The sequence below is a fragment of the Ostrinia nubilalis genome, chromosome 9, assembly GCF_963855985.1.
Source record: "Ostrinia nubilalis chromosome 9, ilOstNubi1.1, whole genome shotgun sequence".
NCBI classification, from domain to species: domain Eukaryota; kingdom Metazoa; phylum Arthropoda; class Insecta; order Lepidoptera; family Crambidae; genus Ostrinia; species Ostrinia nubilalis.
In genome coordinates, this window is record NC_087096.1 from 7968172 (window position 1) to 7986408 (window position 18237).

The 18237-nt window shown below is 37.4% G+C and overlaps 1 protein-coding gene across 1 annotated transcript in view; it reads right to left on the reverse strand.

Moving 5' to 3' along the window:
* Positions 1–18237, reverse strand: part of LOC135074535 (protein yellow-like) — a 36341-nt gene that overhangs the window by 1206 nt on the left and 16898 nt on the right. Inside the window, exons 3-6 of the mRNA XM_063968857.1 lie at positions 16541–16738; positions 9620–9767; positions 4863–5049; positions 963–1157 (exon numbers count right to left, since the gene is read on the reverse strand). Coding sequence (XP_063824927.1) covers positions 963–1157; positions 4863–5049; positions 9620–9767; positions 16541–16738 — 728 coding nt within the window. The remainder of the gene's footprint in view (positions 1–962; positions 1158–4862; positions 5050–9619; positions 9768–16540; positions 16739–18237) is intronic.

Consider the following 18237-nt stretch of genomic DNA (forward strand, 5'->3'; position numbering starts at 1 on the left):
ACCCATCAATGTGACTCTACATATTTTGTTCAATGATTTATCCCGCAGAATTATTCACCTTGGTAAAAACCAATAAACCTTGCCATTAGAAAATGTATTCACAATAATTTCATATCGCGTAAATATGAAATGAAATATGATTTTACCTGATTATACGTATGATAACATCAAGGGCAGGAATTTCCACTTACTAAGCTGAAACGTGTATCACGATTTTTCGCAAAAAGGAAATCGAATGAAACAAATTATAATTGAATCATACGGGCCAAATAATAGCATGATTGAATACTAGTACTAGCAATTAGCATACCTTAACAATTGATATTTATTGTTTTGATTTATTTGAATTTTATGTTAAATACAACTCTATCAGAAAATACAATTATACAATAATAACAATAAAATTGTGTAAATAAAGGTTGTGAGTTTACTTATACATACTAGAATCAAATTTTTTCCATATAGGATGTATACTCGTAGGAACTAAATGTGTTTAAGTGATATTAGACTTGAATTTATTATGAACAAAACAGGTATATATCTACAATGTGTTTGGGATAGGGCTAGCGATAATTTAAGGCGATGTTGTGATGTCAATTTTATCGACAAAAATGCCCCCATATGTGCGCCCACCCCCCTCCTCTTGGAACCCCCCATTCCAAGAGAAGAAGTGGGCTTAATGTTTTATGTGACTCTACCTAAAAATTGATTGTTTTTCTTATATGCCCGTCTTACAGATAAATAAAAAATGCATTTGTAATTTGTAAAAAAATTAATTAATTTTAGTTTTTGTCAAAAAATTCAGTTTTGCCGGGCACGTTTTTGGGGGCATTTTTGTCGATAAAATTGACATCACAACATCGCCTTTAATTATCGCTAGCCCTATCCCAAACACACTGTATGTATGTGTGTAAGTTGAAGTGCACATTGCAATTGATTGCCTTCATACAAATTAATCTTACTTGTGTGAATTGGTGATTGGGTTCCAGGCAGCAATAGCAGTCTCGGAGATAGGACTGAAGATGATGGTGTCGTCTCGTGGGTCCACTGCAATGCCCAGCCCTTGGGACGACTTGCGGCCCACGAGATTCACGGGCAGGTCTGTGCCTTCAGCGGGAGGGCCCGCAGCTAATACTGCTGTTGATACACTGAATACTCTGTAATTTGGAAACAAAAATAACTCAGTTTAAGATATTTTTTAAAATAACAAATAACTAAATACGCGTTACACTCATAGAAAACGACGACGCGACGTTAGAAAAATTTTCTGTTGTAGGTAGGTCTGCGTGGGACTTTATTCTACATTTTTCATAAATACTCGCAATTAGTTTTTTATGCAAACTAAGTAATTTTTTGCATGTGTTGACTCTATTAACACGTTATGTCATTGGCTTTGAGCCTCGGATAAAAATGTATTTTACGATTTGTGTCAACATGTTTTCGTATACCACTTTCTATTTGTTATAACAACTTGCCTAGTTAGTGTAAATACTATTACATAACAATAATAAAGATCATCGATCAATCACACACAATAGGAGGCTTGGTATTTCTGCTAAAGTAGGTATTTCGCGCTGTCAAAATCTGCGCGCGCAATACTTCGCCGAAGACAACGCGCCAAAGAGCTCTCGCGGCTACACAGTATAGAAATACGCAGTTTAGAAATACGCAGTTGGTTAGGTTAGGTTGACTTCCTTCCGTTCAAGCGTCACACTCACAGCACTTTCTAATACAAATCATATCCAAGTGATACAAATTAAAACAACTTTCAAAATTTTTGGGAATACATTTTAGAATCGAATAAATATAGAATATAACTACCAAGGTAAACACGGTTCAAAGAGGCGTGGCATCACCCGACCTTCCGGAAGTTCCGCGCCGGCTAAAAGAATTTCAAGATTACGTCACCCGACCTATCGGTAGATCCTCGGGAGCTTGAGCGATTGGAAAAACATTTTATGATCAGTTACTCGTAGTAGCGATTATTTAGAGCTTGGATAATAAATTATAGTTGTTGCAATTCACAAAGCTTTGCATGTGGTTAATTACATTAATCAGTACACGCATCAATTTTGTTCAGTCTTTTTGTTTATTAATAAATAAAAATATCATAGTAAAATTGCATACATATTTGTTTGTTTTGGTCTGGGTGTTTTCTTTCTATAATTTATGTATAACGTATCTACGGGGCTCTGTATCGAAAATCACTATGAGCAATAAGCATCACAAAGGGTTACCTGGAGTGCATTACCGCAGCAAAAAGCTTGCCATCTTAAATGAACGGTATAATATCGAGGTTTCGTCAGTACAGTTGCGAACAAAGGTGTTTGTGTAGTGTAGTTGAGTTGAGAGGTCAGATTATTGAAGTAATAAAACGAACATTTTATTTTTTAAATACATTTTAAAAATAATTTACATTACAGATAACAATGAGAGGATGACATTGCAAGGTGGTGCCAGTCAAGTCTTAAATCCGTTGATATATGCTGCATCTGCCATGTTTTTGGCTAAAAGATTCTTCTATCTTGCAGTTTCGACTTTTATTACAGACCTCAGACAGTATTTTTGGAAAACTTTTACGCATGGTGGAGGAAGGGACGCTCTAGAGACTCAAGTCTACAAGGAGTCATTTTTATGAACTCCAGTTTTAAATCCGTTGACATTTGCTGCATCTGCCATCTTTTTGGTTAGAAGATTCTTCCATCTTGCAGCGTAGACCTTTAGCTACAGACCTTAGACAGTATTTTTGTGAAAATTCTTACGCATGGTGGAGGAAGGGACGCTCTTGACACTCAAGTCTACAAGGAGTCACATGAACTCCAGTTTTAAATCCGTTGACATCTGCTGCATCTGCCATCTTTTTGGCTAGAAGATTCTTCTATCTTGCACCTTAGACCTTTAGCTACAGACCTTAGACAGTATTTTTGAAACATTCTTACGCATGGTGGAGGAAGGGACGCTCTAGAGACTTAAGTCTACAAGGAGTCATATGAACTCCAGTTTTAAATCCGTTGACATCTGCTGCATCTGCCATCTTTTTGGTTAGAAGATTCTTCCATCTTGCAGCGTAGACCTTTAGCTACAGACCTTAGACAGTATTTTTGTGAAAATTCTTACGCATGGTGGAGGAAGGGACGCTCTAGAGACTCAAGTCTACAAGGAGTCATATGAACTCCAGTTTTAAATCCATTGACATCTGCTGCATCTGCCATCTTTTTAGTTAGAAGATTCTTCTATCTTGCAGCTTAGACCTTTAGCTACAGACCTTAGACAGTATTTTTGTGAAAATTCTTACGCATGGTGGAGGAAGGGACGCTCTAGACATTCAAGTCTACAAGGAGTCACATGAACTCCAGTTTTAAATCCGTTGACATCTGCTGCATCTGCCATTTTTTTGGCTAGAAGATTCTTCTATCTTGCAGCGTAGACCTTTAGCTACAGACCTTAGACAGTATTTTTGTGAAAATTCTTACGCATGGTGGAGGAAGGGACGCTCTAGACACTCAAGTCTACAAGGAGTCACATGAACTCCAGTTTTAAATCCGTTGACATCTGCTGCATCTGCCATCTTTTTGGCTAGAAGATTCTTCTATCTTGCAGCTTAGACCTTTAGCTACAGACATTAGACAGTATTTTTTATTATTTATTTGTGTCAGTGTGCTCTTCTAAAGAGTGTAAGACGATTGTATGTAGGTACTATTAAAATGTAATTTTAACTCATTGGTTTTGTCTCATATTTGAGGAATGTACTATGTATCATGAGTAGTCTTCGTTTAAAAGGATGCGAACGATTTAAATTTCAATAGGTAGACAAAATTGATAATTTTTAATTATCAAAAATTTAAGCTTTCTCCAGTAACACTGATATTATTATACTGTGACTCATCAAAGTCATCATTGTCAAAAATATTGACAAATCGCGAACTGTCACGTCCAAAAAACTGACACACGTCCGTCCTCCGTAAGCGCCACCGCGCGACTGATTGAGATTGTCCAAGCCGTCATGGACGATTTTTTCCACATTTTTTAACATAGTAACTAAATAAGACGCAATATAAAAATTTCATCCGTTAAAAGCCCTCAAGTTATTTCTGAACTTTAGTTTAGTAAAAGATTTAGAATCTCAAATCGCTTATTTTAAAAATAAAACCATAAATAGAAAACGAATAGAGGTAACTTTGGGAATTATTTATTCTATCGAGTCAACTTCATCAAATCGTGTTTCCATCCGTTAATAGCCCTAGAAAATATCCTCAACTATGCCCAATAAAAATCTTAGCCTTTAATTTTACTGTTTAGTACCTCAAAAATGAAAAATGAAAACCTCATTTTCGCCATTTTCTCTGCTACCCGGCCTTAAGAAGGCTCGAACTAGAGCGTTCCTCGAATTGCAAATCGACACCATTGGGCTTTTGATTAGATGAGGGCTATCGTATTTGGCCTCGCCAGTTGCCGCCACTATAGAGTAGTGTATTAGTAAGGTCCTGTCACTCGCTGATGGTTAAGACAGTAGCGTAAATTGGAGAGCGTTGAAGCGGTTCTTACCGCTACTTGACGCTACTGTCGAAGTAGGAGGACCATCGAATTTTCACTCACCAGGCGGGCTAGGGTGCGCGCCGTGATATACCTACTCTTATCGACACGTCAAAATGTATGGGCAAAATCGATAAAATAGCGTGATAATTGCTTATCGCTAGGCTTACATGATAACGTCATGTAGAAGTAGGTAAGGTCTTGTCACTCGCTAGTGCACAGTGGTGCCAACTGCTAAATAGATACTAAAACAAAAGCCCTCATTGACGAAAATTCGCTCAGCAAAGAATGTACTAATCTAGATCAGTAAAGAACAAGAGTATTTTAACCTGTCTGTGGCCAAGGGTTGGTAATATAGCAGGCCCTGCGTAGGCGAGTGGGCCAGGCCCACGATGCCGTCCATAAGGGTGAACTTCTCTCCGCCGATGTCGTACTCGCCCAGGTCAGGGTCGGGGTACATGGACGCGTGGGTCACCCGCCACGCGTTGTCGCGCCTACCGTCGTATACGATGATTCCTGAAACAGTTGATATAAAAAGGGTTAACAAGGTTTTAAAAAGAAATGACAATCTGATCTGTGGGTCTAGTCAAAATGCCATCGCAAACCAATATGAAGTTTTCACTAATGTCAGTCGCCGCGTCACCAGTAATTCGATTCGATCGGAAAATGGCAGCCAAAATGCACATTGAAAGACCATTGGCAGCCAAAATGCACGTTAAAAATGTCTATGACTTTGCGATTGTTTTTACTTTTTTTACCTTTTTTTTTTTTAAATTAGTTTCTTCCATCTTTCTGCTCTCTGTTTACGTCTATGCTTCGCTGTCAAACTAGCTGTCAAAACGACATCGCGATACGGATTTGTCAAAACAGCCTTAGGGTGGGTTGCACCATCTTAGTTTAACTTTGACAAACGTCTAAAATCTGTCAAACTCCATACAAAAAACACCGGTTATCGGTAGTTACGGTCAAAGTTAGGAAGTGCAACTCACCCTATTGGTTTTCGATCGAATCGAAGCTTATCACCGGGGTTTTGGTAATCGCAATGAAAATGGCGGGTGTTGCGATTCGATTCGATTTTGATTGAGTCTTAAATGCATGTTGGCTAAGCCTTTGTATGGGAAATTTCAATCCAGTCTTTCGATTATCGATAGGTAGGGCTTTGCGATTCGATTTTTTGCCGTTTGGCTAAGCCTTTTTTGTTATCGACCTCTTTTGCGATTTGTTTATTTGTTTGCGACTGGTTTGCGATGGGTTTGCGATTTTAAAGTGCGTTTTGACTATAGACCCACATGTTTATCCAACCAAATTTTGACAACACAAAGCCATAGATTTTCTCAAAATAATTCGTCATTATATCGAAACCACCAATATTATTATAATATTACGAGAGTATTTGCTAACATGATATAATATTAAGCTATTTTATAAATTTCCCATTTTATAAAATTGCCTAACATCATTACTAATTAATTAATAAAAAAAAGAAGTTTTTATAGGTGTAAGTATGTGAAGAGAGTTGAGAATCATGATAACTTTCTCAACAAAAAATGTTCATTATTTTTAATTGCGCCTAATTAATCTCATTTCCTTCGAGGTGTCAATGATGCAATGTATTGAGTTGTTATGTGGCTCACACTAAAATGCAAAACAATCCAGTGGAACAACCTAATTCATCTTTGCACCTATTATTTAGTCACACGCACTTGTTACGGCCTGTTGCTAAATACAATGTATCTAACCTGTTTTACAATTAATTAGTATTTTCTTGACAAGCTCAGTGAAGGTTACGTCACAATTTTTTGAGAAAGCAGCTCCACCGGCGACACAGTCCACCGAGCCCTAAGTAGCGAAACATGTACCTCAAACAAGTTATTACAAACACGCCAATTTGTCCATACTCGATAATAGGCGCGTTAATTGCAAGTTTTTGTGTCTTTTGCGATTTGGCCCGAGAATGATTCGTGTAAGTTGTATTTAAAGCCGAACACATAATTGATGCATCCTATCAACTATGTTGTGTACGTTTCGTTAATCGAGTATTTTCGGGCAAGTGGGTGATTAACCCGCTGTACCCTAGTCCGGTGGTGGGGCTGCCACCTCAGAGCTTCTGGACTAGCTCGGTTTTTTTCGGGTATCCTCCCTAGTGATGAGATTCTGTTTTCAGGCGCAGAATACTCGCCTTTCGCCCTGCATCCTCAGCTCAGCTGCAAGTCTAGGTAGTGGGCACGCAGAGCGTGGCTGCAGCAGGTCCCAGGGTGGACGACGAGGACGTGGATGACGCGGACTGGCCGGGGTTCTGCTACATCGGTGTTCCACTACTTAACACAGTAGAGGGCTTCTTGGCATTTTGTAGGCAATGCTGACCTCACTACGTCAGCGATTACCACCAAGACCATGCCCCGGCTTCCCCCCCTTAGTCTTAGTCTTAGAAGACTTAGATTATGCCGATGACCTCTGTTTGCTGAGCCACACGCATCACCATATGCAATCCAAACTTGATGACCTACATCGAGAAGCGGGTATCACAGGGCTCAAAATTAACTGCCGGAAGACCCAAGAGATGCGATCTGGAGTGAGAAATTGCACGCCATTACGGATTGGTGCAGAGGATGTGGCACGAGTCCACAATTTCACCTACCTCGGGAGCGTCGTGTCAGAAACTGGAGGTACCGAAGAGGACATCACTTCGCGCATTGCCAAGGCCAGAGCTACCTTCGCACAACTTCGCCCCATATGGCAGTCACGGAAATTGACCCGAAGGGTCAAGATCAAAATATTCGGGTCCAACGTTAAATCCGTTCTGCTCTATGGGTGTGAAACGTGGAAGGTCACCAAGGTTATCTCGCACCAGCTGCAGGTCTTCATCAACCGCTGCCTTCGCCGAATTCTCGGCATATACTGGCCCGAGTAAATCTCCAACGTCGAGCTATTGGAACGCTGCCACGAAATTCCGATCGACCAGCAGATCAAGCGCCGCAAGTGGAACTGGATTGGCCACACTCTCCGAAGGGACCCCGATCACATCCCTAAGCAGGCTCTGGATTGGAATCCCCAAGGAAAACGCAAACGTGGTCGACCCAGGCAAACTTGGCGGCGCACTGTAGCGGACGAGGCGAAGAAGATCGGCAAGACCTGTAGCGAGATCAAGCAAGAAGCTCAAGACCGAACGAGATGGAGGACTGTTGTGGACGCCCTCTGCCCCATCTAGGGGACATAGGACCATAAGTCAAGTAAGTCATCAACTATGCTCATTTGTTCATGATTTATTGCGAAAATATTTCGGCTGTCACGTCATAATTAACACAATAAATGACAAAAACAATTGGAAATCCCAATTAACAACAAAAATAGATGCGCGGTTATTATTTTAACTGGACTTACTTATCGCCTAATCGGCCAAATAATTTTGACATAATCGGCTATATGCCAATATTTATTTAGTCCCTTAGAGAGGACACTTAACCAGCATAAAGCCTAAATAAAAAAAAATGCAACATACATCTTGTTGTGAGAAACCGTAGTTGCGATTGTCCGTACACTTCGCGAATTTGAATAACAATGCAATGTTACGAAGTTTGATCTCAAACGTATAATTACGCACTGCTAAACGATTTGTACACGTGTGATTGCGTTAATGTTGTATTAAAGACGTCATATCGAGATGCAGGGCCCAGTTACCTACAAACGAGTGATATTTCTCACGTAGTGGGAACTCGATTAGTAGTGCGTGTTATTGCTCTGTTAGGTAACACTCTTGAATGAACATGAGTTGTCGCGTAAAAAATATCACTTTCACGCACTTGAGGAACTGTAGATGCGTTGTACGATGTAGGATTGTAGGTGTTTCGCAGAACACAATGGTGCAATTAAATGACAACACTTAAACGACTTAGGATTAAAATGTTGTTAGGTTTTTTTTAAACTACTTTAAATTGTTTTGTGGTTTAGTAATGTATCGGAATACTACAACGCCAGCAATGTTTGCGGGTTTAAAACCGGGGATGAATGTTAATGTAACATTATTGGTTTATTGTATCTAGTTAATTTAATCCAATCGACATAGAAGAAGCTGTAGGTACTTAGCAAGTTCACAGTTAAAAATCCTGTAAGAAATAGCTGACCCTGCATTATTTTACAATGGCAATAAGCGCTTTTATCTCGCGGTAGAAAGTGATATGCTACAGCAGTATAGGGAATTTCAAGAATGCATGTTATAAAAGTTGGACTACTTATTTCCGCTACAATGCTTTGTAGACATACATGCTGGCTCAATTTCAGTTAAAAATATATATTTCATGAATTTTGTTATATAAAATTAATGCTTGTTTCCAACACAGGAATTAATTAAATTACTCAGCTGAGCTGTAACGGATTAAACGGACATGAGATCAATTTATTAATATCCGTTCTCCTTAATTAGCTACGCAGCTTCAAATATTAAATTTATACTTCATCATCAGGTAGGTAATAGAAATCGTTGTAAAATCGTTATGTTCCTTTTTTATTAAATTCTTGGTAATAATCATTTATTGATTTTATAAAAGGTCAATAATTTATTTTCACTTATAGAAAACATTAAATTAAGTCCTCTGTTCTCACTAGTTCGGTCACTCAACGGTCGAACAAACAATAGTTGAACTAGTGATTATTTTAAACATACGTGACAAGAGAACTATTAAAGTTATGTACACTTGTGTAATGAATACTTAGAGACCCAACTAATAAATACTAGTTAGGGTGACTTCGACCAATAAATCGTCAGTTATTCGACATTTTGACATATTTCCCATACTGAAACTGTCAATGTGCCAGTTATACCAGGATTTATTCTCGGATAAAAGTTTGGTCGAATCGGGCCTTAGTCGCTTTGTCAAAGAACGAATTAACAGACCAAGTAGACTTATGGACACTGCCTTTAGCTTAGTGTAGTAGCATACCTGAAGTCTCAAAAAACTCCCTTTAATTTTCGCTGACCGCCGAGATACTAGACATAACGGAAATTTTATTGTTCAAGATTCACAGAAGTGCCCCGTGGCGCCCAACGTGTTAATTTAGGAAGTTCAGTTGTAAGATTTAAAAGCCATACCTGGAGCCACGGTGTCACTGATGTACGCGAATATGTTGTCACATGTGGCCGACAGCCGCGTGGACTGCGCCCTCGTGTCGTCCAACACGATGTTGGTCAGCAGGGAGGCCGGCCGCAGCAGCTCTCGAGGGAAGTATACGCTTCGCACCTGTAACGCCATAGACATTAGGTGTATTATTGTAAATCACTAGTTACTGGACTACTCCCACATCTCGTTCCCACCGCTGCAACTCCTGTGGAGCCAGTATCTACAGCTTAACCGCCAATAAAAACCCAACCAGTGAAGGTCAAGTTTATCTTGGGGAAGGAAAGTTAAACTGTCATTGGACCCGCAACAAAATTAATGAAAAGAATATAGGAGAAGTTCGAGGTTAGAACATAGGAGGATTTCGAAGTTAAATCACCAGTCAACGTACCTAGATGCAATTAAAATTAAACGTGACATCAGCAACAATGACCAACATGTCCGGCATGTCCGGTAACGTTGAGGAAATGTCCATTCGCTCGGTCACTGGTCAGACAATGTGGTTTCAAAAATCTTTTCCATTCAAGTTTTTATTTGTTTAAGTAAAAAGGCATTTTAATTCCTACTTGTTTCATCACTAGCCCAAAATCCTGTTTTGTTACTTTTGCACAGATATTTCAGTTTCAGTTTGCAGTGGGAACAAAAATCAATGATTTTATGTCGTAGAACATTACATCCTTGGGGGAGGCCTTTGTCCAGCAGTGGACGTCATTTGGCTGAAACGATATTAACCCGGAAAGTGATCGTATCCGTATCAACTCGAGGCGGTCAGTCTTCTTTGTATGAAACTCCATACTTCAACGCACACTAAATCCGCACTGTAACGTAAACGCCTCGCCTTAGCGATTGACTCGATCTCGATTCAAGGAACTTGAAACTACATCCAAGCTATTTGCAAAAATTGGTCAAGCCTCTTATTACATTGACATTGATACTATGGACAGGACATATCATTTTGAAATGAATTCAATTTTGAAGGTTTTTTGTCACACGATACTTTTGTTACGGAAGCGATTGAATTTAGCGACAGACAAAAACTGAATTTGAATAGGTAAGTACTACCTATTATTATATTACAAATAATTAAATAGGTATAATATCATGAGATTATAAAAAATAAGTATCCTTGTTTAAAAACAAAAAAACCATGTGAAAGCAACAAAAACTTACACATCAACAATTTATAAAAACAAAAGTTTACACATCAAAAATTAAATAAAAACATGAAGCCTTTTTGTTAACACCTCTCCCAGATCGACATCCCCAGTGTTGTACAATTTGCTAATTTAACAATACCACTTGATTAAAAAATACCGGCCACCTTTTTACCTTTTACATCCTTTACTTTTGAAGAGTCATCGTGACTGGGCAACCTGAATAAACCATGCCAAATAATTAGGCCTCCCACAATCAAGTGTATTGACACTGGACAATCGCAGTAGCCATGGACAGGCCACACCCTTTCACATAATAGAAAACGGCCTCGGTCGCCGCCAGCGAACCCGAACAATCAATTGACAGATAGTATCGATCGATGATTATACCCAACGACCGCAGCCCAGTTTGATCCCAGATGACAACGCGATCGTAAAATTGACTGATTGATCAACAAAGATTAAGTTATGAAACCTTAATGAATTTTCGAACAGACGACCCTTCTTTTGGAAATGACCAAACGAATATTATCTAATCTCCAAGAAGGTTTTTCGTAATCGTAGGTTTAAAAGCTCACATACAGGCAGTTATCGTTTCTGTTCTACAGTCAGAAAATTTATAGTCGTATAGTAATATCAGGGGCACCCATGCAGCACAGTAACTTATCTACCAACTAATTTAGCTCACAAGGCATTTGTGATCATAGAAAAAGAAGCCAATATAAAAGAGGTGGATTGAGGAAAAGAAGAGATGTTTGAAAAAGAAGGAATCGGTCACAGAGCCCTGAATGCGCGACTCGTACTTGACCGGTTTTTTCTTGAACGTTTAACGTGTAATTTAAGTTGTAATCTGACGAAATCAAATCACTGTCCGTAGCAACTAAACCCTACACTTTGTATCCGATCGGCTTCATTTATGTTAATGATAAATGATTGAGCAGTCGGAGCTCGGTGAATGCTTAATCGAATCATTACCATGACACGAATTAGATAAGGTGATATAGATTACTTGTAGTTAATTGTTTTAAGTTAGGGTTATAACATACGCATAACACCAATTTTATTCTGTTTTTATTTAATTCCTTTTCATTTTACTATTTGTGAATGCGTCCAATTAGACGTAGCCTAGTTCATGCACAAATAAATTAAATTTAATTACGGAAATTAAACGCTTAGCTAAACTGATTAATTTATGTACTACAACTTAAAATGATTATAAACTCAAACTAACTATTATTTAATGACGTTTAACATCGTAAACTTTCAATAATCATAATCATTTTCAATTGCTAACAAATATAAATAATAGGCTGTCAATTGTAAATTGAAAAAAAAAATGATACAAATATTGACATATCCGTATTAGTATTTACAAACCTTGTATGTTATCGTTACACCTAATAATCAAAATATAATTTTACTAGACATAAAGGATAACTCATATCCTTTTCAAATGACTGACAGTTATTATTGGTAGAATACTAAGAACAACAGACTATTGTTTATATTTTTTAAGTTACATTTTATTTTAGAATTCATTTTCCTTCGGACACCTAAGGGCCTGTAGACAAACGATATAATGCACGTTTTTACTAGTATTTGGTAGATCCTGGTAGAACTTTTATATTTTTTAAAGCTCTGTAACACATTATTGCAGTAATATCAACTTGGTTTATAACTTCTATGGCTCACGTATGCGCCACTATGTTATTCGATAACATTCATTTTGCAAAAAGCCTGCGGTACAAAGCCGTTTGGCCAGGCTGACAAGTCGATATGACAATATCAAACAATTACATTACCTTCAGTCAGGCTATATCGCATACCGAAACTTACAGTCCTTTCTAAATCGCACTTTACGGTGTTGGATTCCGGTTACACCACAGTTCCTGCTAGTTCTAAGTTAACAATTTATACGCACTACGGGAGTATGACTACGCTCCCTTTCACTACTGGACACTAGAAAACCATAGTACTACCTACCTAACTGCATTTGCTATACAAGGGTTTTCAAAACCAGTTCCGCATTATGCCAATTAAGGTACTTACCTAGAGCTTAGATTATAGGTAATTTGTTTTAGAATTATGGTATACATTATCATTTAAGTTTACTGTTAAGTAAGCATTCCTAGTTTAGTAGGCTGCAGCAGAGAGTTTCCTTGAAGATTACCTAGATGCAGGTACTATTGCAGGATATATGAAAATCAAAAAATCACTGTTATTTTTACTGGTAAATGTCCAAAGTTTTTGACTTCGAAAACCAGGAGGATATCCACTGAGTTGCACCCCTTAATCCTGTAGGTACTATGTAAATTTCGAGCACAAAATGTCACTAACTGAAGAAAATAACTTTACATCTTTGTAGCCTAACAAGTTATGTAGAAAAGTAAACTAGGCAGTAGTCTAGACGTTACATTGACCTACATGGGTTACAAAGTCTATAATGTGACAAAATTGACACGATAATGAATCCAATTACCTAGGTAGGTACATAATGTTTTCAAATTATTGACACAGAAATCAGCACTTAATGCAAATCTCATCCATTTGTGTCGTTTTTATTGCTATTTCCTTATTTAAAATCTTTTAGACAACCCTAAATTAGTAAACTATAACAACCTAACCGGTGTACTATACATGCTTACTTACATTAGTTTCCTATTAACGGAGATGGTAGAATTGAACCATTCTCACTGCAGTGGATATAAAACGCGCATGTGTATGTACGTGTTAGCAATTGCTACCGGGCTTTTTATGCTCAGCGTAGTATGGAAAAATAAATATTACTAATTCTGTACTAGGTATATCTTCACTTTGTTTTTTTTTTTTGGGTATTCTTCTCTGGCCAAAAGAAAATCAAACCCACAAAAAATTGGATAATTAACATTAAGTAACATAAATTACTGTGAAAATGTGCATCCATATCAAACAATTAGATTTCGAATTTTGCATAGCGGCAGTAAACTAATTACGAAATTACGTGCGGTTAGCAAATAGGCCTATCGCGATCAAGGCTGTGGTTTCGGGCATCTGCCCCCGCGCAAAGAATAATTAAGTTTCGAGACGATATTAAACGATCACGATATTTCTTCTAAATGTCTTTTACGGACTTAATGCCTGATACATAACTCTGATAACTTATTAAGCCCGTATTACGAAACGGCATTCGAACATAGAAACAAGTGTTTAATTGGTTTAATTTAAATATTTTACAATATAATAAGTCTTGAATCTATTCTTGAAGTTAATATTCATACTTCGATAAAACGCTTAATTATGGTTCCTGAAAAATATCACAAATCTTAACTTTTGTTAAAGCTTGCTATTTAATGCAATGAGAGGATTCGATATTAACAATATTTATTTACAATACACTCTTTGCTTTTTAACCTTCCTCTTGTTGGTCAAGATCTTATTATGACAGCATGGTAAGACATTTAAACCGTAGTTAGATCCGAATCTTGAATGAACCATTGTCGTAACCGTAGCATTACGGATATAATAAAACAAAACTTAAGTCGTGATAACCCTAAGATCGCGACGTGATCTTGAGCACGACACACTTGTTTTTGTAGTATTGTAGAACTCAATGGCGAATTTGGTATCAATTTCGAAACTGCACGTGCTTGTACCACACAGTTCTGCCTTAATTGCATTTACATGCATTAAAACAAAAACCTTTATACAAAAAAGGAATCCTACCTAATTCAAGGTGATCCTAATCATAATTTAGGTGAAAACCGCGGGAAGCTCCTGGATGCGGGTAACGCAGGATCGGTCGTTGTCCAGCAGTGGGCGTATTTTTTTTGTACTAACAAACCTAATCTAATGCCCGTTTTCACCATAAATCCCTAATTTTTAAGTGACTTCTATGAAAACAAAATTCCTGTTATGTTACCATAGGGGTCACGTAAAAATTAAGGTATGATGGTGAAAACGGGCATAAGACCTGTAAACTAAGCTTACGTTTTACTCATTTAATAACTTTATTACTACTTTTGTTACAAGGTCTACTCTACATTTATCTACCATGTAATTTTCTTTAACCAACAGTTGCCGTTGAACAGGTTCATCATAATATTATCACATTTAACCAATAAGCGTCTAAGAAACATCGATGCTCACTATGATGCAAGTTTGTAGCCGCTTTAAATTACATAGATCAAAGAGGTAGCTATGCGTCGTGTAATTTACTTCAATATAGGTGATTATTACTCCATCACACACACATTCTAACTTCTTGTATGAAAGATCATCTTATATGTACCTACATACTCTTTGTGTTAGTGCGAATTTTTACAATTCTTTTAAGTTAATTTTGATTTTCTATTGTTTCTGCTTAAATGTTATTAATATACCTATCGACCTACCTACTCGTAGGTGTACTCATATGTAAGTATACCAAATATAAAAGAACAATTCTAAACAAACAACTTTAACAATTAGAACTTGTTGCAAACCAGTAACGCATGAATTTTGGTTTAACAATACATAATTTTATATTCTTTATTTATTGTATCTAATCAGATACAAATTAACGATAAAATTAAACAATATTATACAAAATTATCAGTCAGACACGCTGTAAGAGCCAGTTAAATTGCTAAATTATTTTCGATATAACATTTAGAGCAATCGAAAGATACTAATAAAATGTCACAGGCTGCCAATCGATCAATAGCCTAGTTAAAAGATAAATATCAAACGAGATTAATATTGCAAATAGTTTAAAATCTTATAAAACGGGCACCACTTTATTAGAGTTTAAATATCAGGTTTACTGAATCGATTCTAATATCTTCTGATCACTGCCCTTAGCCAGAAAGTGGATTTGGCTGCCTGTGTAATTATTTACCTAACTACTGTGAGATCTAATCGTTATAGAGTTAAAACGAAAGTTGAAATACTTTACTTCAAGTATTCTTTAAAATTTAATACTGCTGTGAAATTATTTGATTTTAGATAGGAACGGAATAATTGAATTTTATTCAATTTACTCATAAGGTTTTGCGAATTTGTGTTTTTAGTGTTACATGTGGTGCACCAGTTTGTGTGCAAGTCCTAGAAAAAAAAGAAACATGATGGATAATCTACTTGCAGTTAGTATTTATCTGACATATCTAGGCTATGTTGTTGACGGCATATTAGCACCTTTTTTGGAACGGTGGCGATTGTAAATACGACAAATAAACAACTTTTACAATAAAAAAAATCGTCCTTCAATTGAGGTATACTTAGTTGTTTATAAATTAAGAAATTGCCTCAATGATTTATTTATGAGGCTTGTAGAATGTTTTCCGGAATTATTCGTATTCATCAGCACAACATATTCACCTCCTCAAATATTCTATAGACGTAAATCAATAACATCGCTCGTCATAAGTAGTTTCTGACTCACCAATCGACCTCACACCACAGCCGGGTACAATGGGTAGTCGAAACCATTTTTTTTATTACACAGAACAAGGCAAGTATTTGACCGTAATCGCATCTGATGTCAAGTGAGATGCAGTCTAGGATGATACAAACCTGCCCTGTAAGTGCCTATTCACTATCTCTCGAACTTTAGTAGCCTTCAAATAATTAAAAATTAAAGAGCTTGCAGACAATGACGTCATGGAATCCCTTTACCACGCAAAAATGTAGTCACGTTTTGACAGCTCACAAATATGTCAATAGATTAGTTTCAACTTCTCTATTGAAGACACACATCAAGGTAAAGAAACCATAAAGATAACTCACCAATCGATCAGTAGCCATGTCAAAGATGAGGATCTTGGGCGGGCAGACGCGTCGGAAGTCGTCGATGCTGGTGATGACGCCGGCATCCAGGACCCACAGGCGGTTGCAGCGGTCTGCTCGCACGCGGTACACCGAGATCAGACCCGTGCAGTTGATGTCCCCTCGGCCTGCGGTGTGCCATGACCAGTCAGGGTATGCCTGGAAACGAACCATGTAGCTATAGTATTAAGGTACATATTTACCTTCTTTGATGTTCCAGAACTCTTCCGAAGACTGCGGATAAGGGCCAAAATAGTAAACCTCAAATATTTATAACGCTCAAGGTCAATAGCATTATTCAGACAATGAAATCAATGATGCACAAAAACAAATCATAATATTATTAAACCCTTGAAAATTACTACGAGTATGTCATACCTAAAGCAATTTCAAATCAAGTCAAGCAGAACGCGTTCAAATGCCAATTAAAATTCCTGTGAAGTAGGTGGATTTCATTCAGTTCACACAGCTATGGCCACAAATCGGAAACTGCATTTTTCCGAACGTTGCATACAAATGAACGTTAAGAACAAAGAAACATATTTTGTGACACCTAGTCACATTCACACGGTACAAGGGACAAATCGTGAGACTAAATGCAAGTAAAAACCTTAACAGTCGGTAGATATCTACTACAAGACGCAAGTATGTTTGTCCATACCAATAGAACTTATCAATTTGTGAAACAAAGACAGTGCACTAACATTGAGACAGACGTGTCCCTAGATAGGTATGAGCATTATACTATGATTGCTAAATTAAATAGTGTTAAAATCGCCGAGACATAAAAGGCCCTGTTTTGGTAGAAATTTATCATAATCTACGAGAACAAAACTATTTGTAAGAATATTACAAAACTGCCAAAGTCTGTAGGCGTGGACTATAATTCAATTACCACTTACAAATAATAAAGCTAAGTTGCATTATGCCAAGGACTGCTACTTGTAAAGCTCTACACGACTACCGCCAATTCAGATTTAGTTTAATGTAGACCGAAACTAACAAATAGACATTAAAGTTTTTTCTCTCGCCTTTAATAGTTCCAGCCAGGCATGATCGCTTAACGTACCAATTGCACAACTGAGACCTAGGTACTGGTTCGTGTGTGTAATTCTTAGCAAAATGCATTCAATATTGTTGACACGTGACTAAGTAGTATTAAAACAACTATGTGTCTGTTGAACACTAGTTGAAGTATTGTCTGGCAGGCCACGTTATTCGTACCTCAAGGCTACCTACCAAGCTGTAGCTCCGAATGCTTGAAGCCCGCCCTTCACGCTTTCTCAAGCCCGTGTGTAGGTCTTATTGCATCGAGCCACGGGCGTAAGTAACTTACTTTGTAAGAATTTTTAAACTAAAAACTGTATAACAGTAAAATTATTACCACGGATAAGAACTTGATCGACGATATTGCCTTAAGTAGCTGCCCACGAGCAATTTAAAATAATTGCGAAAGTTTAAGAATTTTCATCATTGCCTTCAGGTCATATTTTATAATTTCGGTTCAGGTTGATTTAATAATTTTCCTTGCGCGATGTCAATTTAGGTACACAAACACTCGTTAGTGTTAGAGCGATTTATTTCACCTGTCAAAACATCATGTAACTAATTTCTGGGTTATAAAATACCTTCATCTGTTCATGTTTTATGTAGTTACT